Source organism: Lathamus discolor, chromosome 3, assembly GCF_037157495.1.
Source record: "Lathamus discolor isolate bLatDis1 chromosome 3, bLatDis1.hap1, whole genome shotgun sequence".
In the NCBI taxonomy this organism is placed as follows: Eukaryota; Metazoa; Chordata; class Aves; order Psittaciformes; family Psittacidae; genus Lathamus; species Lathamus discolor.
The window spans coordinates 7,792,801-7,819,575 of NC_088886.1; the positions used below are offsets into that span (position 1 = coordinate 7,792,801).

General features: G+C 40.6%; 2 protein-coding genes across 4 annotated transcripts in view; one reads left to right on the forward strand and one right to left on the reverse strand.

The window, feature by feature from the left end:
* Nucleotides 1-8,607, forward strand: part of NRDC (nardilysin convertase) — a 28,520-nt gene extending 19,913 nt beyond the window's left edge. The window contains exons 19-31 of the mRNA XM_065673352.1: nt 242-293; nt 1,371-1,521; nt 2,608-2,735; nt 3,039-3,201; nt 4,407-4,438; nt 4,722-4,860; nt 5,286-5,333; nt 5,687-5,739; nt 6,352-6,435; nt 6,943-7,033; nt 7,283-7,399; nt 7,622-7,711; nt 7,958-8,607. Of these exons, the coding sequence (XP_065529424.1) occupies nt 242-293; nt 1,371-1,521; nt 2,608-2,735; nt 3,039-3,201; nt 4,407-4,438; nt 4,722-4,860; nt 5,286-5,333; nt 5,687-5,739; nt 6,352-6,435; nt 6,943-7,033; nt 7,283-7,399; nt 7,622-7,711; nt 7,958-8,155 (1,346 nt within the window). The 3' untranslated portion in view covers nt 8,156-8,607. The remainder of the gene's footprint in view (nt 1-241; nt 294-1,370; nt 1,522-2,607; nt 2,736-3,038; nt 3,202-4,406; nt 4,439-4,721; nt 4,861-5,285; nt 5,334-5,686; nt 5,740-6,351; nt 6,436-6,942; nt 7,034-7,282; nt 7,400-7,621; nt 7,712-7,957) is intronic.
* Nucleotides 8,608-8,920: 313 nt separating this feature from the next.
* OSBPL9 (oxysterol binding protein like 9) overlaps nt 8,921-26,775 on the reverse strand; it is a 62,026-nt gene continuing 44,171 nt past the window's right edge. For 2 of the 3 annotated variants that reach the window (XM_065673364.1, XM_065673363.1), the window contains 16 exons: nt 24,634-24,672; nt 21,497-21,590; nt 21,060-21,161; nt 18,585-18,744; nt 17,797-17,909; nt 17,420-17,538; nt 15,960-16,045; nt 15,559-15,733; nt 13,914-13,998; nt 13,539-13,649; nt 11,999-12,062; nt 11,751-11,891; nt 10,739-10,817; nt 10,295-10,386; nt 9,748-9,883; nt 8,921-9,641 (listed from right to left, as the gene is read on the reverse strand). In XM_065673364.1, coding sequence (XP_065529436.1) covers nt 9,567-9,641; nt 9,748-9,883; nt 10,295-10,386; nt 10,739-10,817; nt 11,751-11,891; nt 11,999-12,062; nt 13,539-13,649; nt 13,914-13,998; nt 15,559-15,733; nt 15,960-16,045; nt 17,420-17,538; nt 17,797-17,909; nt 18,585-18,744; nt 21,060-21,161; nt 21,497-21,590; nt 24,634-24,672 — 1,671 coding nt within the window. In that variant the 3' untranslated portion in view covers nt 8,921-9,566. The remainder of the gene's footprint in view (nt 9,642-9,747; nt 9,884-10,294; nt 10,387-10,738; nt 10,818-11,750; nt 11,892-11,998; nt 12,063-13,538; nt 13,650-13,913; nt 13,999-15,558; nt 15,734-15,959; nt 16,046-17,419; nt 17,539-17,796; nt 17,910-18,584; nt 18,745-21,059; nt 21,162-21,496; nt 21,591-24,633; nt 24,673-26,775) is intronic. The other variant, XM_065673365.1, reaches the window with a different exon arrangement.

Here is a 26,775-nt window from a genome sequence, read left to right on the forward strand (position 1 = left end):
CAAAGCACAGCTTTATGTGTGCTAATATTTAGTATTTTGAAGGGAAGAATTTGGAGTGAAAAAGAGAAGGCATTTGATGAGGACTTAATATAAGCCAAAATATATTCTTACACCTGAATGACCATTTTCATTAGACTCAAATTGTGACCAAAGAATAACATGATTGATGGAACTATATTTGACTTAGGAAGACTGTCATTCTTTATGCAGTTACTCACTGAAGTTTCTTTTCCCCCCTCAGGTTATGTTCAATTCCACTTGATCTCTCCGTTGATACAGCAGTCTGCAGAGAAGTGAGGATTGTATTATTTATGCTCAACTATATTACCGTAGTTGGTGAAAAACCATGAAGAGAGGTTAAGTTTAACCTGGAATAGAATAAGGCTTCTTTGTCTCATGTTCTTACACATCCCTTGTTTTACCTGTAGCTCAGTGAGGGTGGCTCTCAGCAGGTCGTTACTGTAGCACGCAGATGCACTGGAGTTTCTTGGTGTGGTATTCCCCAGTGCAAGTTTGGGAAAAATAATGTAACAGCAGCAGCAATCCAGAAGGGGGTGCTTAGATGAGTCTGCGATTAAAAGAGCAGCCCACAGTCATGTCCTGAACCAGCTCCTTGGGAGCCTGTAGGAGCAGGTGAAGAGACTATCAGCAGCATTTAGAAACCAACTGTTGGTTAGAAAGACCTCAAGATTGCAGCTCTGCACATGCTGTGTGTGTGCTGGTCTTGGGCTGGCATCGTTGCCCTTAACAGGGTTCATAGTACTTTTGTCACAAGCCTGCTGAGATCTGCACAACTGGTGTAATGGGAAAGCCTTTGTAAACCTGGTTTCATCAGGGCTTCGTTAGATCAAGCTTTGAATGGGAATCCAGGCAGGAACTAAAACCTGAGAGCACAGACTGCAGTTTCCACAGTGGGGAGTCTGTGCTGTAGCTTATTTTGGTTTATCTTGATAGATAAATAATCATCTCATTGCTCAACTCTTCAGCATAACTGAGCCCATCCATCCTCCATTCCTTTACACGATGTGTAATTATCTCTTTTTGTGTCATTATTCCATATTTTGAGCATTGGCACGTTACAGTGTGCTTCCCTATCTTGAAGAAGTCTTAAGTCACATGAAGCTGGAATCTTATTTATTGCAAAGAATAGTTGAATGGCAAAATGTTGTGTGCTTTGGACAAAGGGAAACCTGCATTCTGTAGTTCTGGGTTTGTGGAAAACTCGTTCTGAGTCTCATTTTACTCAAATGTATTCTTCTGGAGAACTTCTTGTGCTTCATCAACCATCAGAGTCATTGAGCTTGATTTCTATCTTCATTCTATTCCGTCTTTTTCCTTCTTTTTAACCCTCTGCCCTTTCCTCCATGCAGCATAGTTTTGTTTGATACATTTGTAAACATCCTTTCCCACAACCTTGGGGAGCCAGCTTATGAAGCAGATGTCGCCCAGCTGGAATACAAGCTTGTAGCTGGAGAGCACGGCTTAGTCATTCAAGTGAAGGGTTTCAATCACAAACTACCTGTAAGTACTGCCGATCTTCTAAACACTGTTGCGCGTGCTGCTTCCCAGGGGCTGGGCTGTTTCTCCTGGCAGCTGGAGCCTGGCTGAATGTTCATATGGGGTATTTAAAACTGGAAAATGTGTGTCTCTGCTCAGACACAGGTTAACGCAGCAAATGCTTTCTCATGTGCTGCCATCTATAAAGATGTATTCACTTTCACAAGCTCAAATTACTGACCTTAGACTGACTCAAGAGAAACCTTCCTTCAATTAATAACTGATACAGACTCTAACAGCCTTCCCTGTAAAAAGAGCTACAAGTCTCCCATGTCCATACAGGGTGTTAGAGGCTACCCAGCTGTAAGCTAAAGCTATTTGCACGCTGCCTGGAGAATTATGTTGGAAAATAGGTTTTGCTTAGGAGACAGGTTTTGTCTAGAATTTGACCTCAGAGGTGCAGCTTCTGCACATGCCCCTGTGGGTGCAGTTGTTCTGTTGGATTGGTAAAAGCTTCCCTTCTGAGCACTGGGGGATCCTGTTCCCATTCTCTGTAAGGGATGTAAAGGACAGAAGAGAAAACTGCCCAACTTCCTTAGACTTCCATTGCAAGAGCTTGGCTGGAACTTTAACAAGACTGTCGATCATCTCAGGCTTATTAATGTGAGCTTAAACAGAAAAAGCCAGAGATGCAAATAGCGTGGTCTGAATATTCTTTTTTGAAGTTGTGAATGCTTCTCTGTGGTAATGCCATTGTGCCAGCTGTAAAAGGGAAAACTGGAATATCTAATACAGACGTGTTGGACGTAGAGGCTAGGTTTGTTTCAGTAGAATGTGGAAACTATCGATTTGGGACATTGAGCTTAATTCATTCACTTTCTAAATATCCTCTCCTTTTGAAGCTGACTGTGATTTGATATAGAATTGTTTAATGAAGAACATCTCCCAGAAGTGAGGAATGTGCTTCAGTAACACCGTGTCTTGTGTTGATCAAGGAATAATGGTTCTTAAAAATGATTATATAGGCTTAAGGTTATAATTGGTTAGTATTATATAATAATAGGTTATAACTGGTTCTTAAAAACATACTTAGAACTGTTTTCTCCACAGCTTCTCTTTCAGCTCATCATAGATTACTTGTCTGACTTCAGCTTTACTCCAGCAGTGTTTGAAATGATAACAGAGCAGCTGAAGAAAACGTACTTCAACATCCTCATCAAACCTGAAACTCTGGCCAAGTGAGTTCTGGGGGAGGGTGAGAAGTGGCTGCAGAGCAAGTGTTGAGGTTGACTGAAGAGCTTGGAAATCACTGTGCTGTAGGAGAGCTTAGGGAGCTCAAGCAGCTCTGCAACCAGTAGATCGAATACGCAGGTCAGACTGGACATCCAGATCACTGCTGAAGTGACCTGTAGCCAACAGCAGGTGCTGAGGGAGGGCAGAGTCAGCCCACAGCAGCGTTCCCTGTCTCCAGTACAAACAGCATCTCTTACACTGAACAGCTCTTGACAGCCTGTGGTGATGTTTTCCTCCTTGCATTGCAGGGACGTGCGTCTCCTCATTTTGGAACACGGGAGGTGGTCCATGATAGACAAATACCAGACGCTGATGAATGGCCTTTCCATTGAGTCTCTCTCATCCTTTGTTAAGGCTTTTAAATCGCAGCTCTTCGTAGAGGGTCTTGTACAAGGGAACTTCACGAGCAAAGTAAGTACAGCTTCAGCAGCTGACACACACTCTTGTCCTTAAGATGTGCTTTAACACAACTGCCACAACTCCAACATTCCCCTGACTGCCTCCTCGGTACTGGCAATCTGGAGCTTTGCTGGGACAGGGCAGCTTCACCTCTAACACCTCAGGAGTACTTGTCTGGATAAGCCACTGGGGAGACCATAGCTGCTGGTTTGAACAGAAGTTTCCAGGAGTTTGGATTTAAACTGCAGAGAGGAAAGAATGTGGTAGAAACCTGCCTGTAACCTGTTTCCCCTGTTGCCACCAGTTGTGCTAATATTTGGTGTGCTGGTTTATTTGATACTGAGAAATGTCCATGGTGGTACCACAGGAGGAGGCTTCCCTTGAAGTACATTTCTCCTGGACATTTGATTTCCTGCATGCTCAACCCTCACTGAGGTCCAGTCATCCCCAGTCCTGTCAAAGGCCCGCAATGTTCATCGAAGACTGTCACCCTGACCTTGTCCTGTCCGGCTTTTAGAACAGGGTTGTCGTGGGGCTTTATTCCATGTATGCAGTGGCACCGAGTGCCTGTGTGTGGCATGGGAGAGAAACCACCTGCAGTTACGATTTGTGCTGAGAAGTTTGTCTTACCTGGTGGTGTCTGTCTTTAAACTGTTTAATGCCTCATAGAGAAAACATGCCAGTGTCCTTTGGGAGGTCAGGTTCTTGTCATGTCAGCTGTGGGACAGGAGGCGGCCTGGGAATCCAAACTTGGTTTGCTAAGAACTGTCATTCAAAATGCTATTCCTGCTGCAGCCTCTGTGTGAACTAAGCTCCTTTCACAGGGTGGCTTGTGCAGATTTAACTCCTACATCAACTTTAGGGTGTGTTTTAGTGTTCCTCATACTTCCTTCCATTTCTTCCACTTAAACCTAAGTCTCCTTCCCAGAGCTCCAACTTAATGCACAAGAGAGGAGCCTTACCTCACCTCCTCCTGTGTCCACCTTTCACTGTTGCGATGGCTGATGCTATTTCTCTGGCTTCTGCTTCTCCTTCTGGAGAAGTTACAGTGCAAGAAGCTGGCTGGAGACAGGTTTGTTTTGCAGCGGGGTGCAGAGGTGTCAAGGGGGCAGGGATGTGGCTGGTGTGACAGCTCGGCTGGTATTTGCATGGGAGGTCACCTTCTGAAGTGATGCTCTGGGGTGTGTGGTCTAAATAAAACCTGTTTTCTCTCCTAGGAAGCAAATGATTTTCTGAATTACGTTGTTCAGTGAGTATCTCTTGACTCATTATGTGGAAACTATAATCAAGTTCAGACACTTTTCTGGAGGAAGGGGTCAGGGTGGGAGTGGTGCAGAAGTTCCCTTCTCCCCTCCTGAGTACAGGTGCTTGTGGGAGGTGACTGTTCATCATGGCAGTTTCAGCAGATATTGGTTTGGTTTGGGGAAGGGGAAAATGAAAGTCAGACCAAATGTGTAAATGTCTGGGTGTTGTATTGGTTTTGGCTGAGATGCGAGCGGTGTTTGAGGCTTTGCTGCTTGTGCTCCCTTCAGAAAGCTGCAGTTCGCTCCCCTGGTCCATCCCTGCCCTGTTCAGTTCCGGGTGGTGGATTTGCCAAATACACATCTGCTCTGTAAGGTGAAAACTCTCAACAAAGGAGATGCCAACTCAGAAGTGACAGTCTATTACCAGGTACGTGGTAGCTTGGTGGGTACTGGCCTCTTCCCTCTGGTAGCTGCTGACGCTCATGTAGCTGTACTTAAGCCACAGTTATGGTCTCTGGACAGAGCGTCCTGAAACTTCGCTTAAACCCGGGTGGGCTCTTGCACTGTGTGGGGTTCCCAATGCCTGTGCTAGTGCTTGTAGATGGGTTTGTGCCTTGGTGATCTCCTGTGTCTCCACTACTGAGCTTGTGGTCCTGGGCTGAGCTCCTTCCCTCTCTTCTGAGGGCCACAATGGGGCCTTCATGGAAAACAGGAACTTTCCATCTGTCCCTGCTGTGAGTTGTAATTTAGTGCTGCAGTCCAGGCTGAGGTGTGTGCCACAACCCTCACCTTGGTCTGAACTACAGCATTTAACTCCATGGAATGACCCCAAGTTCTTTGTTTTCTTTCTAGTCAGGCGCCAGAAGCCTAAGGGAATATACCCTTATGGAGCTGATTGTGGTAAGTTAGTGTTTGTGTGTCCTAACTCTTCAAAGTGCCTTCCCCCAAAACAGCACTTGGAGCTAAGATAAGGCCCTGGGGCTAAAGGGTATGAAGGGGGCAGCATATACCTATTGCTTACTTCAGTTAATCTTGGTTTATCTTGGATCCCCAACCTGCTGCAGTGAGGGACAGTGAACACTGCTCCCTTAGCTCCTGACCTGGGGGACTGAGCCTCCTTCATTCAGTGGGTGTAGCTGGAAAGGCAGGGCTGCAGCTGCCTTCACACACTGCGATCATGGGTCTGTGCAGAGCCAGAGGGTGGCTGCAGAGGAGCACTGCTTCTGCTGTAACATCTGTGTGCTCTGTTCCAGATGCACATGGAAGAGCCTTGCTTTGACTTCTTGAGGACCAAGCAGACCCTCGGGTGAGTTTGCTGTGGAGGACAGCTCCCGCACTCCTACTATTGCTGTGCCTTAGCAGTTTTACTCTGGAAACGCTTCCCGCGCAGTGGCTAATTCCTGAAGTACAGTAATGGAAACTAGCATAAACACATCAAAACCAAGAGTACCAACTGATACAGGCTGCAGCCAAGTTGCTGTTGAGTCCTCTAAGAATTTTATCTATCACCGGTGTGTTAACTCAGAATTACTCAGCACAAAGTTGTTCCTTCCACTTCCTAAATCAGCTCCCTGTTCCCTGGGGCTGTTTTCGCAGCGGCTCTGTGGTGCGTAGCAGCCTCCCTCAGAGGCCCCTTTCTACCTCGGAAACTGGAACAAGTTTTTCACAGCTATAGGTCTGGCACTGTGTGAATTTGTTGTGGGAACACAAATTCTGTGCCAAGAAAAGGAGTTCATAAACATGAGGAAACGCTGCAGTGCAACGATGCAGGGAAGAAAGGAATTAAGACTGCTGGGAATTTATAGCTGAGATTTTTCTTTCTGAAGTACCAACACTATTTTAACTTGTAGCAGGTCTTATAAATGAAAACTCGATTGTGCTGTGGAATGACTTTACTGTTTCCTTTTGTTGTTTTTAGCTACTATGTCTACCCTACCTGCAGGAATACTTCTGGGATTCTTGGCTTCTCCATCACAGTAGCCACCCAGGCAACTAAATATAAGTAAGTGCTCCACAGGCAATCATAGAATCCCAGATTGGTTTTGGTTGGAAGGGACCTTAAAGCTCATCCAGTTCCAACCCCTGCCACAGGCAGGGACACCTTCCACTAGAACAGCTTGCTCCAAGGCCCCTGTGTCCAACCTGGCCTTGAACACTGAAAGGGATGGGGCAGCCACAGCTTCTCTGGGCACTCTGTGCCAGCGCCTCAGCACCCTCATAGGGAAGAGCTTCTGCCTAACACAATTTCATCTCGTGCCAGTGAGTTTCACTTCTACAGTTGGGTGACAGTTCCATTACTGAGATGTGTGGCACCTGTGAAGATTTTCACATGTCAGAAACATGTCACAGTCCATCACATGTCATTTTTCTTTCTGCCTTAATCCAATTTATGTGTAGGGCTGAGAACTGCAGAGGAAATGTTCCCTTGTCATTTGGGGGCTGTTCTACTCCTTTAGCCTTCAGTACTGGGTTTTTCTTTTTCGTGCCTAATTGTTTAACTCTCTTTCAGTTCTGAATTGGTTGACAAGAAAATTGAGGAGTTTCTTGCTTGCTTTGAAGAGAAAATCAAGCATTTAACTGAAGATGCTTTTAACACCCAGGTAAACCTTGATCTTGAAATGCTCTTCCTTGAACTGTGACACCTGAATGGGAGGATTTGGTTATATCTCTCTGGTCTGTTTCTGAGGTTTACTGACTTAGATCCTGCCTCTTATTCCATTCTGCCCTCATTCTCTAAACATTTGCTCTCTGGCCACTTACAGTTTGGGTTTTCTTTCAACTTCAGTGTGATGGTAAATTAAGAGTTTTAAACTGTCCCTAACGAATTGTTCTGTCTTTTTCAAATGTAGGTTACAGCTTTGATAAATCTTAAAGAATGTGAAGACTCCCATCTTGGAGAAGAAGTAGACAGGAACTGGAATGAAGTTGTGACACAGCAGTATCTCTTTGACAGGCTTGCGCGTGAGGTTGGTGTAAAGTGATGCCAAATGGAACAGACATGTTGCTTTGTGCTAAAGTTTTACATGGGGGGATTTATGCTACTGGTGAGAAACTGATTTTAAAACTACATCTGTTTCAAAAAGGTTACTTTATCTAATGGGCTAGAGTTTGTAGAGGAACCATTTTTGTGTTTGATATGACTTGAATTCACCGCTGTGCTACTTAAACCCTGTTCCTGTGTGTTGCAGATCGAAGCTCTGAAGTCTGTTACACAATCCAACCTGGTGACTTGGTTCCAAGCTCACAGAAGCAGCAAGAAGAAAGTGCTCAGTGTACATGTGAGTATTTGTCAGCTCCTGAAACACCAACCTTTGATAACCTCAGAGAAAGATGGGGTAGAAGAGCACTGTCACGTAACTATTTTGTGACTGTCTGCATTACTGCTCCTATTTTTGACACTTCTAATTATCATTCAAATTGCATTTAAGTATTGCATCTGTATTTAATTGTAAGGGAAGATGAACACTGAGTGAGATCCAACTTACAGAAGCTTAGAGTAGAACTTTTTGGTAACTGTGTTCCAGGTGGTTGGATATGGAAAACATGAAGGAGACTCAGAGGTTCCTGCTGTCTCAGAAGTACAGAGTTCCTCATCTGGTGAAATACCTCAGCTTATTTTCTTGCCCGCATCTTCTTCAATGACTGATGTTACTTCCATCAAGGACATCAAAGCTTACACATCAACTCTGAATGTTCTCCCTTACCATAAAATATTAAAATAAAATCAGCATTTTGCCCTGCAGCCACGTGTGATACCAGTGCTTTCTGCAACACAAGTGCTCCAAACCTATTTTTATCAACACAGGGCTCCATTCACATACAAAGGAAGTTTCCAGCCAGCCTTTCTCATTCATCTCCTACATTAAGAACAGGTCCTGCGTCTTGCTGAAGCAAAGGGAGAGCTTCCCCCACCAGAAAGATGCCACGTTCTCCTCTCCAGCTGTGCGAGGTGTGGGCTGCACCTTCTCATTCAGACTGTCTTGCCTGTCACTCCAGCAGCAGTTGCAGCGCTTCAGAGACAGTGTTCAGCAGTTCTGGAGGAGTTACTGGTGGGTGGGAGGGAAAAAAGCCCAAAGCTTCAATCTCACACTGCTTTTTTTTTTAGTCTTCCTGTATGTGCAACATAGACAAAATTGAGATGAACTCAAATAAAAGCTAGATTTGACTGTGGAAAGATTGAGACTTACAAGCTACTTCCTTACTCAAACATTATTTAACTTCGACCACAGAAACATAGATTCCTGCAGCGCTGGTGAGCTCGTACAGACATGAGGCTGGATGTAGAATCCAGAAACATCCTACTGTGGGTGCTGCAAATTCTGCTCCTTGTGCTTCTTCAGTAACTACTTTAAGAGGTAGGTTTAGCTGCAAGGGTTCCAATGGGGTTAAAAATCATACATTTGACATAAAGCAATTGATCATCACTCAGCTGAAAAATGTGTCTTGCTGCAAAGATTTATTATGAAATAAATAAAACGTCCATAAGAGAAGTTTGAAAAATCTATTTTATGAAGCTTTAAGATGCATTGAGTAGAATTATCTATGGTTACATTTCAATCTCAAAATAACAAAGTTATTTTGGGCAAGACACTGAAATGCCAAAAGGTTTGATTATCGTACAGGTGGAAGATAACATGGATGTAGCATTTTCTAACAAACTGTCCCATCAAAGGAATCCTCGTATTTACACATTGCCAACATCAGCTAGATTTAAATGACATCTTGCATTTTGTTTCTTGTTTGTTTTTAAATATGTAGGACCCAGGAATATTATGCAACTGATACCAATGCCATGGCCTTCACAGTGGTTATACGAAGTGTATCTGCTTCAGAGCCCAGATTCCCTGTGCTCTAGAAGCATTGGTCAGCGGGCTCCAGCACCTGCCTGTGGAGCCTGAGCCCCCTGCCAGTAGAGCAGAGTCCAGTATAAGTTACTGCACAGCCAAGACGTTTCTTGTTTCATTTAATTGCTTATCTGCACCAGTAAGTCCAGTATCCCTGAGATAGGAACCACTGTAGTTGGAGGGGTCAGGTTCTCCAAACGGTACGTACGTGATAACTGCTGACTAGCTTGGTATCAGGTGTAAACTTCGCTAAGCCAAGGCTTCACTGTTTTCTGGGTTTAGAACCCACTTAATGCTTACTGGCAGCAAGTCGTTTCAGTAGCGGCTCATCATAAACCCAGCACTCTCCATCTTCATGGAATAACTAGAACAAAGGGAATTGTCAGATGTAAGCTTTTGATGACCCAGCTGGAAAGGAATAAATGCTACAGGTTAGAGGGCAGAGAGAGGCACATTCAAATAAAGCTCACCCTTGTTTCCCATGAGGTCTCATTCTCCTTTCTGGCTCTGGCTTCAGCTCTTTGTCTTTCTTCAAGTGCATGCTTTGCGGCTGTGGCTGCATCGATGTCTCTAATTTTTAAGTTGTAGGTTACATCTTTCCATAGGCTTAAAAAAAGAAATTAGAAAGTAAACTAATTATAGCAGCAAAGTGCTTCAAGGTTCTAGAAGCATATTACTATTAGCAATATTTGTTTGAATTAAAGTACATCTCACTTAATTGACAGGGCAGAAAAAAACCCAATATATATTAAACCACAACTGCACTATTGCCAAGAGAGGCTGCAGTGGTGCTCTCTGGACCTCCCTAGAACATTTGGTCCCAGTGAGAATGTGACCAAGAATTACAGGTCTCCTCTTCCCCCTCAAAACCCCAACCTGTTCCTTGGTTCTATCCTGCAGCAGAGGCCAATGTGGAGCACAGCTCTCCGTGCCAGGGCCAGATTAAGGCTGTGGACTGTACACCTGAATCCAACTACAAGAGAAGTCTTAATTTGCCCATTTAACTGAAGTTCTTACCAGCGAGACTCAAAGTCGGCTTGGTCCTCCAATTTTCTTACCTTCTTCTTAATTGTAGGCATCTTCTTGGTATCGATAAAGACAGCGTTCTCCTACAGAGTGAGATTTAAAATAAACCAATTCAGTTCTTTATGTAGCCTTAAAATTCATACACCTTCAACTCAAGTACCCTGGTTGTCAGGAAATACATGAAAAACCCTCATTCTTTGGAGCCTGTTCTTGCTATAAAAATCAAATTACTGTAAGAGTAACAAAGTAAATTCAGGATTTTAATCCCAAATTCAGTGTTCTTGTGATCTTTTGGGCAGCTCCACAGGAGTTCCCAACTAGTAATGTTTGTCTAAAAAACCACCAAACAACAAAAAACTCAATCCCCAAACCACAGTTTTTTAAGCACACTCTTCCCTGTCTGAAAAAAAAGGAAAGACAAAAAAGCAGCTTTACCCCTGTGCTGTATTTTGCATACATGACACCGTTCCATTCGCCTTCAATTGAGCAGAAGGGTTTCTTGTCATTCGGAGAACTAAATAGAAACAGTCATTTCTCAGTTGTATCACAGGAACTGGAAGACCCTAAACAATCAATACTTTATCCTAGTTGCTGTACACTCAGTTTGTTTTGTATCAGCCCTTCAGATGTCCACCACTGACAAGGAGGAGATTAAGGTTTTATTTACAAGTGAAGTCTTGCATGAATTAGTTGGATGAACCTTAAAAGCAGATAAACCTTATAAGGAAGTGTTGTCCCAGGAGAAGCCAGTTCCTGCCCCAGGGCTGTATTCACATTTAGAGTTCAGGAAATTAGTTACATGCTTTTATATTTAGAATGAGAAGTTTAAGCTTAACAAGGTTTCACAGACTGACAGCTTCTTCCCCAGACTACTGGAAAACACCAATGCTAATTCATAAATGACATTGTGATAGATCACAAAATGATCTATCAATGTATGTCAAGAAGTGATTTAAAATCAAGTTATAAACCTCATTTTGTCAGCATCCACTTACTGACATCCCAGCAGATCTCCAAACAGGATGAGAATCTCCACTGAATTCTCTGCCTGGGGCACATGCACAGGGACTAACCAAAGATCCACCAAACCACAGGTGTAAATAGATAAATAGAACTTCAACTGACATGCTGCAGACAGCAGCATTACAAGGTTTGCTTCAGTGTTTTTAGGAGAGGTAATGATGAAGGCATTTTGGATAATGCAGGATTGAAAATTTAAGTTCCTTTTGGTAATCAGCCAAGAATGTTTTAGGGAAGGACAAGGTTGGGTGCAGGCCTATGCAGGTTTCCTCTCACAAACCTTACCTACAACTGGCATTCCATGCCCAGTAATCATGAGCCCAGTGACTGGGCTATAGCTGTTTCAGTATGTTATGCTACTATCTTGAAAAAATACTATCAGCATTTAAAAGATGAAAAGTGAGACTGACTGCAGAAACCTACTTACAAGATTTCAGCTGTAATTCTGTGCTTCTTTCCTCCATAAAACGGTTTTGTGTGGAAGACGATGGAAGCATTATAGCCTGTCTTTGAGCAATTAATACTGCATTCCCCACCAAGTTCTATCCATGGCACAGTGAGAATAGACCTGCAATTACAAACGTATGTATTTATAACCTGTTAATTGACAAATATTAAGCATGAAGTATTACAAGGCATTAAAAAATGAAAACAGCAAATAGAGCATTTACTTACCTTCCATAACCATTAGGAAAGGTCAAAATATAGTGTTCATCATAATCTAGGCATGTTACACACCCTAATAAGGAAAAATAGAAATAGATTTAAAAAACATTAAGCAAAACCTCTACAAAACTTTTCATAAGGATCTCCTGAAATACTTCATTAACAACAAGTACCATTAACAGGAAAAGTGAAGAGCTTTAGTTTTCAGCGGGGCTGGGAACGCCTCACTTCTGGGAAAAGGCACGGAGAACTGTATTTCCGAAGACATACAATTTCCTGAAATTTCTTTCTGGGCCCTGAGTGATTTCAGCACACAAAGGGTGCAGAAGGAATCTCTGATTCCTAGAGACAAGCTCTAGTTACAGAAGTTGGGGTTGTTCATCCTGGAGAAGACTCCAGTGGGCCTTATTGCAGTCTTTCAGTTCTTAAAAGGGGCCTACATGAAAGATAGGGCCTGTTGCGATAGGATGAGGGGTGATGGTTTTAATTTAAAAAAGGGAGATTCAGGATGGATGGGAGGAAAACATTCTTTACAATGAGGGTGGTAAAACACTGGCACAGGTTGCCCAGAGAGGTGGTGGTTGAGCTGTCCCTGGAGACATTCAAGGTCAGGCTGGATGACGCTCTGGGCAACCTGATATAGTTCAAGATGTCATAAAATAGGGTTGGAAAGGACCTTAAGATCATCCAGTTCCAACCCACCTTGCCATGGGCAGGGACACCTCACACTAAACCATCCCACCCAAGGCTCTGACCAACCTGGCCTTGAACACTGCCAGGGATGGAGCACTCACAACCTCCCTGGGCAACCCATTCCAGTGCCTCACCACCCTAACAGGAAATAACTTCCTCCTTATATCCAGTTTAAACTTCCCTTGTTTAAGTTTTAACCCATTACCCCTTGTCCTGTCACTACAGTCCCTGACGACGAGTCCCTCCCCAGCATCCCTATAGGCCCCCTTCAGGTACTGGAAGGCTGCTATGAGGTCCCCATGCAGCCTTCTCTTCTCCAGGCTGAACAGCCCCAACTTCCTCAGCCTGTCTTCATACGGGAGGTGCTCCAGTCCCCTGATCGTCCTCGTGACCTCCTCTGGACTTGTTCCAACAGTTCCATGTCCTTTTTATGTTGAGGACACCAGAACTGCACACAATGCTCCAGGTGAGGTCTCACTCAGCAGAGTAGAGGGGCAGGATCACCTCCTTCAACCTGCTGGTGACGCTCCTTTTGATGCAGCCCAGGATATGGTTGGCTTTCCAGGCTGCAGGCGCACACTGCTGGCTCATGTTCATTTTCTTATTGACCAACACCCCCAAGTCCTTCTCTGCAGGGCTGCTCTGAATCTCTTTGCCCAACCTGTAGCTGTGCCTGACTGCTGCAGGGGGTTTGGACCAGGTGACCTCTGAAGATGCCTTCCAACCCCATCCATTCTATGGTTCTATGAAATTCAAACATTCCTTATGTTTAATAGATGACTTTAAAGAATTTCTGTAAAAATTCTAACTGCAGAATGTAAGTTTCTCTTTTACTGTTAAATGTATGTACACATACCTTGCCCTATGTTATGGACCCCGATAGACATTCCTAAGAACTTTGACTTGGTCCATATGTGAGCATTGAACTGTATCCTCTTGCTAAAACACTCCGCGTAAAATGCTGAAACTAAAGAAAAAGGTGTTAAAACCAACAGCACAGGACATTGATACTGTTGTTTCTGAATTCATTCATCAACAAATATTTCAAAGTGCTTCATACTTATGTGGCACAGAGTTTGCAATTTGTTTCTCACAAAAACAATTCCTAGGTAAAACTTTCAGCTTTTAAATTTGGAGAGAAAACATAAACCCACGATTTAAACCAGGAGCTGATTTTACTTTCACTCCTATCCAGACATCATCTTTATTAGCAAAGTTATTATCAACTTACTTGGAGGATGATGAGAGACCTGCTCTGCCACAAACGTTACACTGCTTTTACTGACCCAGGGAACTGGTCCTTCTGAAACTGGCTCCTGTGTGACAGCAGAGAGGATTTTTGTCATTGACTGTGTTTACAGAACACTGGAGACTTCCAAGTTGCTTCCATGTTTAATGGCTTCTAAAGAGGTATTGCAGTCATTTTAAGGTATTTCCCAGTTTGCTAATTTGATGAAGAATAAACTCCTTACTCCTTAGGCTGTGATGCCTTCGAAAGAATAGTTTCTACTGTCTTGTTTTTGAGTATAAATGTACTGGGGAGACATCCCCAAATAAAAAGAGTTAAACTGAGTCATGTATAAACCCAATTACAAAATAATATTTAAATACACTTAATCTCTTATTAACTAATATGCAATGGGTGGCAGAAATACTTTTCGCTTCTGAGAAAGTCTGACTGCACATTAATAATGATCAGATTCTATGTATCACAGAACCATAAAACAACACTCATTTCCTGTGGCAAATACTGAAAAGTGTAATTCATTGTTAAAAGCGATGGAAGCACAAATACAATATTGCCTTTAACCCAGCAAACAGGAGTCCAAACATCCACCTTAGAAACAAGAATTGAGAAAACAAAATGGGGGAGAAGCAAATTAAATGGAAAAATTACATGTTTTACATCAAAGCAATCACATGTTTTGATATAATACACTGAGGCTACCTGAAGTATCTCACATCAGCACTTCCTACATAGAATCACAGAATGGTTTGGGTTAGAAAGGACCTTAAGATCATCCAGTTCCAATGCCCTGCCATAAACAGGGATGCCTCATGATCATTTGCAACTTCAGAAGGTGAGAAGCCTAAATGAGGTGACTAAAAGCCACAAAAATAAAGAAAAACAAAACATGTCAGGCCACACTGCAAGTGCCAGAGCTGTTCCCTGGAATCAGTGGGGCTCTGTGTTGTCTATGGCTCAAGTGTTTAATCCTTGAGTCTCATTGAAACCCGGGCAAATAAGAGGAAAACCTCATACACTGGCAGATGATTTCAGGTTATGAGTGTCACTGCTGTTACTGTGTCCTTTGCTTCACCAGACATACTGATAAAGCACAAAAGGAAAAGCAGTGGCCAGACACAGGCAAACAACCAGAATACTATCCAAGCACAGAATCCAAACTTTAGATGTCAAAAAAAAAAAGATGTATTTAGATGTATTTTAAAAGGAGAATTAAATACTGCACTGAGAAACTGCACTGCTTTCTAGGTTGTGAGGAGAAGAAACCCCACTGTTAAAAACACAAGGGTTTAGAGAAATTATTAAAAAAATACAAAAATCAATGCTTTGGGAAGAAAGGAATTCACACTCAGTGCTGTGACACGGTTCAGGAAAGAGAACATTTTCAACATGTCAACTAGTTCTAGTACCTAAAAACTGAATAAAAGTAATAGCTCAAATTTTGTTATGCAAGATATTTTATACACCTTTCCAAAGAAAAGAGGGGGCTAGGAAATTAGTGAAGAAATTGCCACAGTTCATCAGTTTTGTTAATTAAACATAGCACAAGCCATTTCAGTCAGTAAATTAATACAGCTTTGGGAATTACTCGCATGCATTCTAGGCACCAAAAAACATACAAGAAACTAACCATATCATCTTCACCTTCAGTGCCTGGTAACACCCAATGACATCGGAAGATCTCACCCAAAATGGGATTGTAAGGCTTTTTAGCAACAGACCCTTTTCTTCCTGCATGAAAAGCTGAGAGGTACCATTTAACCACTTGAACCATCCGTTCCTTTGGATCCTTCTGGTCGCTAATGCTACATGAGCAAGAAAGAGAGAATAGAAGGACAGGCAAAATGAAATACAAACAGTCACCTTGAATACAGGAAAGGGTTTGGGATGTTTGGTTGTTGTTTGAATATTTCAACTATTTTTAAGTTTAGATCAAACCCCAAGCAATATTCTTCAAAACCACCAGCTTGTTTATGGGCTGCTGAAAGTAATATCAGAACCAGTTAATGCTGTACTTGAAAAATCAAATACCTGACAAATAAATCTGGATGTGCAAAAAAGTCAGCATACATTTCCAACAGTGATCTTCTTTCCAGGATAAAAGTTGGAAGAACCACCTAGGTGAAGAGAAACCCTCTTACAGATCAAGACACTTCAACAGCCTGCACAAAAGCATTCTACATACTAACTCTAAATAACATACTAATCTGAGGCTTAATATGCCTGTAAACTGATCGTGTTCACAAATTTACCAGTGAGTTTGGACACATGCAGCTCAGTTGGCATCTTCTATAAACCAAAGATTTAAGAGAAACTGCCTCGTCTTATGTATTAGCTAACCCCAGTTACAGCACACCCAACTGCATGGCTGAGCTTATCAAAAGCAGTTCTTAGTTACAGTAACACTGATTTTTTAATTTAGTCTGTATGTACATTGTCAATTTTCAGTTACAGCCATGCCATGTAGGCACAGCCTCTTACGTGCCTCTTTTAACAGGACGAAGGTTAATCTCTTCCCCACTACTTTTCCTCCCAAACAGCATTTTCAGGTTCCATTCTTGTGGATCTGCTGACTGATCAGTGTGGTCCAGACCACTGCTGATTGCTGTTGCTGACTTTAAAGTGATACAGACAAGATGCACGCTCATGATGTTTCTTGGCAGCCTGAGATCAGTAATTTTCAACTATTCCAGGAATCCCCAAAACAGACACATACTGGATCAATTCCTATTCAGAACTGCCAGAAACTTTCTGTGGTTCACCTGTAAGCTGCTGGCTACTTCTGAAAAGTTTGAAGTTTATCTTCTTATTCTCTATTGTAAGTACCATACTGGACAGTTAATGTCATCCACTTAAGGAAACTGATGACAGGATTGATCTCTTCTACTATTTTTCAATCTGGAATTACTTGTCTAAACTTAACCAAGCTGCCTAGAAAGATCAACACCTTCAGCATGCTGTTCATTCAGCCTTCAGACAGGTATCAGCATGAATCACATTCATGAAAAATACAGCTCTTTACTTGCCAGACCTACATGGAGCATTTTAAAATACACAATAAAGCAAAGCATTTCACTTTGTGCTTAATTCCCCCTTCTGTTCTATTTATGTTTTACTGAATATCACCATATACTGGGATCTTGTAGATCTCTGTTATCCTAAAGATATGAGAAACATTACCACTGCATATAGCATTCCTCTTATCCCAGCTTTAACACTCCAAGGATCAGGTTCCAATAGAACAAACAACTACTTTCCATAGCAAACTATTTTCTCAATCAGATTTTAGCAGTTGGATACATTTATTCTGCATTATTTTTCCCTCCCATTAACATCTCCAATTAAAAACTACAACCATGCTAAAGAGCTTTTAGCCTAACTAGCTCACAGAATAAATACACAGTTAAATTATTACTTTGGCACTGAACTGATTTAGACAGAATTCAGGGTTTACTCCCCCTTTCTTCCCCATGAACAGTCAGCAAGTTTACCTTTGTTAGATCCATTCCTAATCTAACTTGTGACAATAGATGCATAATAACACTCTTATGTTCTTCCACTGATTCTCCTTCCCCATCATCATCTCGATCATCAGGAGGATCGAAGAGATCTAGAAAGACCAAATTGTTTTCATTTTTCTCTAAACTACCAAAGACAGACTGTATTTAATTAGCATATATATTAACTGTTAAAAAGGTCTTCTTTATAAAGCTAAGATTTTTTAATCCTACGATTCAACAACATTGTTTCCACTAGTAAAGAAATAATAGAGAAACCATTTTCCATGAGTACCTTGTCATATATCATATGTGATCATATACAGCTTACATACAGATTTTCTTACTGGAAGTTCACACAGTCTGCTTACCAGTATCATTTGTTCCATTAGAAATGGAAGAATTGAGGGATTCTGTGGTATCTGGACGTTTCAGACTGCTTCCTGTGCTGCTCCGAGTCAGGACGGCGGCAGATCCTGAAGAACTAAAGAAGAGTAATAAATTCACACAATTCACAATCAACTAATTCAGACCAAATTATTACAATTTGCTAGACAGAGACAATGAGTTTACTGGTAGAATTATTATATGTGCTGCATGATAATTCACAGGGATCTTCTAATTGACTGTAGCTGAACAAATGGGAAAGCCTGAAGTCTAAGGTAACACCAGCTGATTAATTCCTCTTTGATATGTGTAGCATCTCTTCACAGTAATTCTCCAATTCAGAAAAAAATAAGAGTAAATAGAGATTTCTGGGGAAAGACAACTCCAAAAAAGTTTCTTTTAGTAAAGGTGAGAGGGAATTAGCTATTTACCAAAGACTGCAACAATGCAAGTGAAATACAACAGGGTCTCAAGACTGTATCTCTGAGCTGGTGGCTTTCCAAGTTTGGTTTATGTTAAGAGTTTTGCCAACATATATACCTGATGGAATGGGAAGGAGCAGATGAGGAAACTGTATCCCTTATAGATGACTGTGCTGGGGTTGGGGTAATCTAATTCTGTTACACTAAGTGGATTTTCACCTCCTCTGTTGTTTTTTAAAAAGCCAACGTGGCTAATTTGCTTCTTTAGCTTAACTTCTACAAGCAGACAAGCCATGCTCCCATAGATAAAAGCTGCATTCAGCACACACTGCATGCTTTCAGCTACTTACTCCATACATCGCTTTGGGGAAGAACTGCTCTGATAGAATTCATCAGCATCATAGAACTCATCCTCACTGCTCGAGTAAGAAAAATCTGGGACTGTATTTGGAGACAGGTTGACATGGCTTGGAGAGGTGAGACTGCTGCTTGGTGCCGACTGCCCACTTCCTGTGGAATATTAAACATTGCAGACTTAAAATTAACTCTTTCAAAATCCACCAGTTCTCACTTATGAGTAGATTGTTTAAATCGAAAACTAACACAAACTCAGAGGGTATGGTATCTTACAAAATAAGCAATAATCAGTCAACTTTATATCAAGTTTCATTTAAGAGACAACAAAAGAAAGGTCACAAGGAAAATCAAGAACACAGAACAGAAAAGTATAAGGACATGTTTTCCCAAAGTTGTCAACTACAGGCAAAACAACAATACTGAAAACTTGTATAAATGTATAGCACAACGTATATTGGAAGGGATCTCTAGAAGTCTGGTTTATTCCCCACTCAAGGCCCAGACTTGACCAGTTTGTTCAAGATCACGTCTAGTCAGGTTTAAAACCTCTCTCAAGAAGAAGATTCCATAATCTTTCTAGGGAACCTATTCCGAAGTTTGAACCATCTCGTTATAAATCCAAAACATATTCCAATACCTACTTGGAATTTTCTTCCTTACAACTTGTGTTAACTGCCTCATCCTTTTGCTGTGCATCTCCAAGAGCAGCCCAGTTCTATCTTCTTTATACCCTCCCAGTAACTGGGAGAAAGTCTTGGCAGAAGACAGCAGTAACATCCCTCTTTAGCTTAATCTTCTAAGGCTGAACAAACCCAGTTCTGTCAGCCTCCAAGTACATCATGGGGCTCAGCTTCTCAAACATGGTGATCCATGTCTTCACACTATGGAACCCAAAACTACACATAGTACTCAAGATAAGGTCTCTCAGATCCCAAGTAGAGAGGAACAATCACTTCTCTGTTTCTGCTCTTTATACTCTCCCTAATCCAGCCTGGTATGCATCAACACCTTCATCACCACAAGGGCACGCTGCTGACTTGTGTTCCACTTGTTGCTGGTCCTGACTCCTCCCCTGCGGAGCTGCAGTTAACCCCATGCAAAAAAGAGGGCAAGCTGAGGGCTGTGCCCACTGTAGGTGGGAGAAGGACTTTACATTTGCCTTCATCTAACTTCATGAGGTTTCTGTCCACTTCCGCAGCTAGTCACAGCCCCTCTGAAGGGCATCCATTGTTCTCCCCGGTTTGGCAAGGTTCATGTCTAGGTTATCTGTTATCTAAGCAGTACTGATACTAAGTCAGCCCCTGAGACACTGCAATAGTCACCTTGTTGCCATTTGGACCTCACACATCTGATCAGAAGCCTCTGGTCTAGCAGTTTTCACTCAACTTTATGCTACTGACACAAAACATCTTTTTCCAATTTAGCTATGAATGTATTTGTGACAAAAGCTAAGGAATACTAAATTTATTTAGTTTCTAAATTAGATTACATGAAGCCTGTCTCACCACTAACTCACCACTTTTCAACACAGTCATAGCAATAAAGACAAACAAGGTTAACACTAACACAGGCCTTTTGTCTTTCAAATCACAACTGAGGTTATTAAGCAACCTAAGATATTTACACACATACACAAAAATCATCAGATGCTAACTAAAAGATGAGATGCAGAGCATAAAGACTGAAAAAAGGAACTGTCTAGCAGGAGAAAAAGCCAGCAATGGTATACTTCTTTTTTCAGACTGGGATGAATACTGTTTTATACATGTGATTGTTAGTGTTCTGGGAAGGAAGGGTAGTACTAAAGTAACAAGAAATCATTTACACACAAGCTTAGAGAAAAACTTGGGAGGGAACTGCAAGAGTTTTAGCGTGATTGGACAACATAATCAATACACTGATCAGGAAGTAACAGTCAAGGTAGACAGATAATAAAAAAATTAACTATGCAGCTATGGTTAAAAAAAACTCTTTAAAATATTACAGGAAACAGGTATTTATAGCAACTTCATATATATATACATATATACATATATACATATATACATACATATATACATATGTACATACACACACACACATACAGCAACTTTTGCTTCAGAGTGTCTCATGTAGCTTTAAATAGCCCAATGAATGCTATTAAGGGGGAGAGGAGTAAATCAAAGAATTAAAAAAAAAAAAACCCAAGGCCACATATGATGCATTAATTGCAAAGTTCTTGTGCTGATTACTGCAAGATTGCAACAACAGAGACAAGAAAGATGGTAATACTCCTATGTGTTATGAATACATGGCAGGAAGAAAGAGCAGAGTAACTGATTTTAACACAACACTGAACATGTGTGGATTAAAAGCAAGATATAGGCCAACACAATGTTGTCTTAACAGGTAATTACATTTGATTAGGTAACAAACAGTACATATTCAGGTTTTGTTTCTTGTGCTTCAATAGGACAGTTACACAGTACCTGTACTATTTGGTGTTGGAGTCTGATTTCCAAGTGATGCTACTACAGGTCCCACTGGCAAAGATGAGGGTCGCTGCTCTGACTTGCACAACTGAGCAGGTTCTAGGGGATATTTTGATATGTTAAACCCAAAATTCACATTTAAATATGAGAATTACACTTTTATTGGGAAGGAGACAACACATTACTTCACCTTCAAAAATATAATCCTTTTCTATAAAAGTCGTGCAGACTGAAAAACATGTTTCCATCACTACTATCTAGCTCTTGTTTATTATGCAGCAGAGACAGCATTTAAAAAAATTGCAGATACTGAGTTAAAAAGCATGTATTTTTCCTGAAAATTACAGAAGCTATTCAAGATTATGCAGCCCCTCCATCACTGCAGCTGTTCTGCTCATGAACATTTCCACTGAGGTTCTTTCTGTATACCATACCTGGAGGTATAACTGCTTGGGAAGGCATTGTGCTGATCACTGACTGTTCCAGAGGACTGGGCTGATATACTGCGTCAACTGGGTTTATAGTGCTCTGAGACAAAAGAAAAGCACATTTTTTCTCAGTTAAAAAAAAAACACCCTAAACGATAAAGCATAGATAGCAATAACATTGTGAACACAAGAAATGCCCAAATGCAAGATAGTGAGTTCCTGAGAAAGTAAAACACAAATTGACAGTTGAGGACATGAGAAATACTTTCAAAGCGGTAACACCTTAATTCTTTACACAGATTTGACACTAAACTGAATTTGCTACAGATCTGAATTGTGTTATATAAAGAGTTCTTATTTCAGGTTTTAGCTTCTGCTATTCTTTCCAATGTCCATTAATTAATGCGCATGCAAAGAGTGGAAAGTTAGATGCAAATTATCTGCAAGAATTAAGATGGGTAATCTGTATTTTTAGACCCTTTTTTTTTTTATTTCCAAAAAAGTTTTAATTTGTCCAGACCATAGTAAATTAACCCATAATTACAACACGAATCATCGGCATGCTGACAGCCATGAAGTGGCTTAGTTGTCAAACCTCTTTCCAATGAGAAGTGACAGTTTTCAGTGCATCTCCAGTAGAGGACATTTCAGTCTACTTATGAATGTGGGCACTTTGAAAATGAAGCACCAATTCAACTTGACACAAAAGTCACTGACTTCAGTATGTGTTTATGGCTTTTACACAGCAAGCCTCTTGAAAATCAAAACTGCAATGCTGTTTAATCTAAATTAGCTTGATTTTTCCTTGCTTCACTGGCCTGCTTGTTATCACCTAAGCATTGCTTGTTATGTATGTTCACACACAACAACCAGAACTTCTACATTGTTCTGGGTTGTTGACTGGATAAAAGGCATATAAAACCCTTTTCTAAACATCTTGCAATTTAAAGCCACTGATCTATGTCAGAACCTTTGCCTCAGTTTGCTAGGAAATCTTGCTGCTGTGCTTAAGCTGAAGAGTATCGAGCACAGGGAAGGTCACAGAATACCAAGATCTACCCTTTTTAAAAAAAAAAACCTGCTTTTACAGTAGATGAAATCTGCCTTTAAATTTAGTCAGTATGCTCATTCCTATCCTCTTTTTAGATCAATATTTAAAACAGAAGAGAGTCTTCAACTGCTCTTCCTTTCTTTTAGTCTATTAGCTTCTATTTGCATACAGACAGAGAAACAGGGTCATTTTAACCTTCCTCCTTCCATTTTCCTACAAAAAAAGACTTATTTCTTGCCTCTTCTCCTGGTTAATTATAATTCTGAACTTTATCCTACATTAAAAATCATTGAAGTGGTGAAGATTATTTTTATAGCACAGGACTAATTTAATTGAAAACAAAACTATCATTCCCTGTTTATCTTTTAAAGATCTCCAGTCCAAAATAAAAGGCATAAGAATGGTTTTCGCCATTTTCAATGGTGTTACTAGCTAGTATACAAGTAAATACTCCACTGTATATACACTGTTATTCCACTGTATTCCAGCAAAAAAACAAAACAAAACAAAACAAAAAAGTCCCTTACACATTACTTCGAGTGCTTGTGCAATTATAATGCAACACAGGAAGGTCCCTGTCTTACACATTTCACAGTTTTAAATCATGACCCAATTTCCAGAGTTAAGAAACTTCGGAATCGAGATGGCCCTATGATACACAGGATGCTCTTGCTATCTCTGTCTCCCCTAGTTTTTAGGGAAACTAGTAACATACACGATACAGAACACTGCTGCGTTAAAGTGAAAAACGAACAACAAAGTAACTTTGACTTTGCATGCAGGATTGTAACCTTATCCTGAAACAATTCTCCACACTGCAACCTGAACTGGAGTTTCTTGTTAAATATTTTTGGGTATGCCTCCATGGTTTAGAAACAGATGAAGGCAGACCTGAAAGTTTCCTACTCTGAGTTTAAGAACAGCTTTAAAACAACCAGGCAGAAACAAAAAGACCACCATCCCACCATGGTATCAAATATTAATCATATTCCTGCCTAAATTTAAAATAATTAAAATTAAAATAATTTAAAATAAAGGTCAGGATAACATTGACCTCAATAACATGAAAAAAATCAGTCTTCACAATCACTAATGCATCAGTTAATACATTCTTACAGAAACACTTTTTTTTCTCTTCCTATTATAAGCCAACCCACAGATAATTAGAGTAGTGGCTCACCAAATTCACAATACAGTAAGTTGTATTATCTAGGTGGAATTTCCAAGGTGCAGATCTAATGTGCGTACCACCTCTGCCTGTGGTAGTGTCTAGCTGCGTAACTTCTCCTTTCCAGAGCACGGGACAGAACTTCTCATTGCACTAAGACCTGAATTATGTGGTTATCCACAGAGTAATCATTCATCTTATTTACAATAAGCATGAAACCAAAATCTGTATGTGCATTTTTACTCCAAAGTTCATACCAGAGAATCACGCTGCTAAAGCTGTATATAATGGAAAGACAAATAAAACTTGGGAATTATTGTCAGCTGTAATGGAAACACACTATGATTTTTAGAGTTATGTTTTATTGAAACTAATCTCCTGTTAAAAGTATCTGAAATGTACTCAAGTGACAAAAAGAGAACAAAGAAAGAGAAGTCACATGTGACTGAAACCAAAGAGGACAGAAGTTACATTAAAAACACAGAAGTTACATTAAAGAAGAAAAATTGCTTAAACAGACATAATACAACTTCGCTTAATTGAGCAGCACTGCAGAAAAGACAAACTACTTGAAGCACAAAGATAGCCGAGTATTTCATACATAAAGATACTTCAGATGGAACACAAAACTGTTTCTATCCCCATCATTTCCCTTTCATCTGTTTACATGGCAGGTTTCTATCTCAGCGTTCAGTCATAACACTGCCATTTAAGACAGTCAGTATAAAACTGCTCACTATATTTTCTAAAGGCAAAGGTGTTAGCCAACCTCAGAAGCTAATGAATCAACAGTAATTTTAACAAGACACTGGAAGCAGTAAATCAGAGAAAGGAAGAAGTATGTTGCAAAATGAGTGGAAATTCAGGTCTCTGTTCACATGTTCTGCAGAATTAAAGGGAGATAAAGATTAGATTTAAACTTACTATAAGTCCATCTGCGTGCTGCTCCTCATTATTTTGGTCCTTAAGGAAAGAATGTTCAAAATATCAACATAACAATCTTGTATGACTTATCAGTTGTGTTAAGTGAGAACAGCAAGTTTCTCTCAGGAATGTTTACAGTTTCAGCCATAAAATGTTCCTCATCATGTGATACCGTAACTAAACTTAGAAGAAACAATTCTATACATAGTCACTGCACTCCTGAAGATCAGTGTTTGCGGAGGATCTGTCCAAAAAAGTTCGACCAATTTTAAAAATACCCTTTCTGCACTGCAGAATACAGTTATGCTTTACAACATAGGCTCTTCCCAAGCAACTAAGAGCCCCCCGCAAACACTGTCTGCAGGACCAGTGAGTCCCTGAAAACCAAAAGGCATGAAGCTCTCTGTTTCTGAAGTACTGTGATTAGCATACAGGTCAAGTTTCCAAAGGCCCTTTTTGCTTCTGAAAGACAAAAGTGCCTGTATATGTTAAATGCTTTTAACTTCTGCTTTCTGGTATCCCCTAGATTTACAAATGTTTTATTTACAATCTAGGATTTTGGGGATTTTACCTAGAAGCATATGTGAAAGAGCAGGCAATGTATACAATAAAGCTGTCATCAGTGAAAATCACGCTGGCAACAGACAAGTTACAGCAATCTACACTTAGCATAGCTTTAACATTGTACCAGCAACAGTGTAAGTTTCACTGAACACTAAACCAAATCTCTTCACTTCTGTTGCAAAGTTCACATTAGCCACTGTATCTATGTTCAGTGTAAACCTTAGAACTTGTGTACAGAATATTTCCCCAGATTCCCAGTTGTTAAAGTTAAGAGGAAAAAGAGAAAAAAAAAAAAAAAGCTGTAAATAGCATTAAGAAAGTTGGCACATACTTATGCTTTGATACCTTATACAGTCTTCCTTAGGTTAAATAGCTGGCAATAGGCTGCTCAAATTTCATGTCTGCTAGTTGCCATTTCTTAAGCAAGACTTTCCATGGCACAAATGATACTAAGGGCAAAGAGTTCTATTGGGTTGCAAACCATTGAGTCCAAATATGTAATGTTTTACATATAAAATCCCCACACAATGCTATCATCTGTAAGACTTGAGAAATAAAACACAAAGATGCTGCACTTGCACTGAAGCTTGCTACCCTTCCTCAGTAATGCACAACCAACAATGGCATGTTGGTGAGTTAAGGCAGAAATGACACAAAAGTAGGCAAGCAAGACTGACCAGAAAGAGTGAAGTGAAAATGGGAAAGCAAAGATGGAAAACTAAATATCTGAATTAAAAAAGCTACTTCTTAAAACACGTATTTCGAAGACTGTAGTCTAACCAAACCAACGACAGATCATTACATATATTTTACAACACACGTATCAGCAAAGCTGGACATCTTCAACTACCATACATGCAAAGGGGATAACATGAGTCTAATGCTCCACCTATCCATCCCACTTCATTTATTTTGATTACTTTTTGATAAGTGATGTAAGCACTATAACATTCTTATTTAGCTGGAATTTAGTTCATTATTCTGAAAATGCCTTGGGTCATCTCAATTATAAGTGCCATGATTATACGCTTGATTTATGAGTAACTAAGGAAAATTTAACTGCCCAAGTCCTAAAGCAGGTTGTTTTAAGAGTCCATGAAACAGCTCAACTTAACACACATTTAAAACAAAACAGAACCAAACCCCCAAAACAAAGCAAAACACCCAGGGCTGCATGGCTGTGTATTTGAAACTGATTTTATGTTCTGAGAGAGGATAAGGTGGGGGGGGCTATAGGGATGCTGGGGATGGACTATTTATTAGGAACTGTAGTGACAGGACAAGGGGTAATTGGTTCAAACTTAAACAGGGGAAGTTTAGATTGGATATAAGGAAGAAGAAGTCTGCTTCCTAATGAGCAAGGCATTGTAGAAGTAAAAACAGGGTGCAGGGGTAGTGTTAATATAATTTCTTTTCAACAGTGTAAGTCAGCAGCCATACCTGCCTTACAGCTTGGGGGGGGGGGGGGGGGGATATCTTGCAGAATCTGTCAAGGTTCTATACCAGAGAACAGAAAGCTTTCAGTCAGACAAAATACATGTTTACATATATAATGCTTCATACACATGCAACATACAG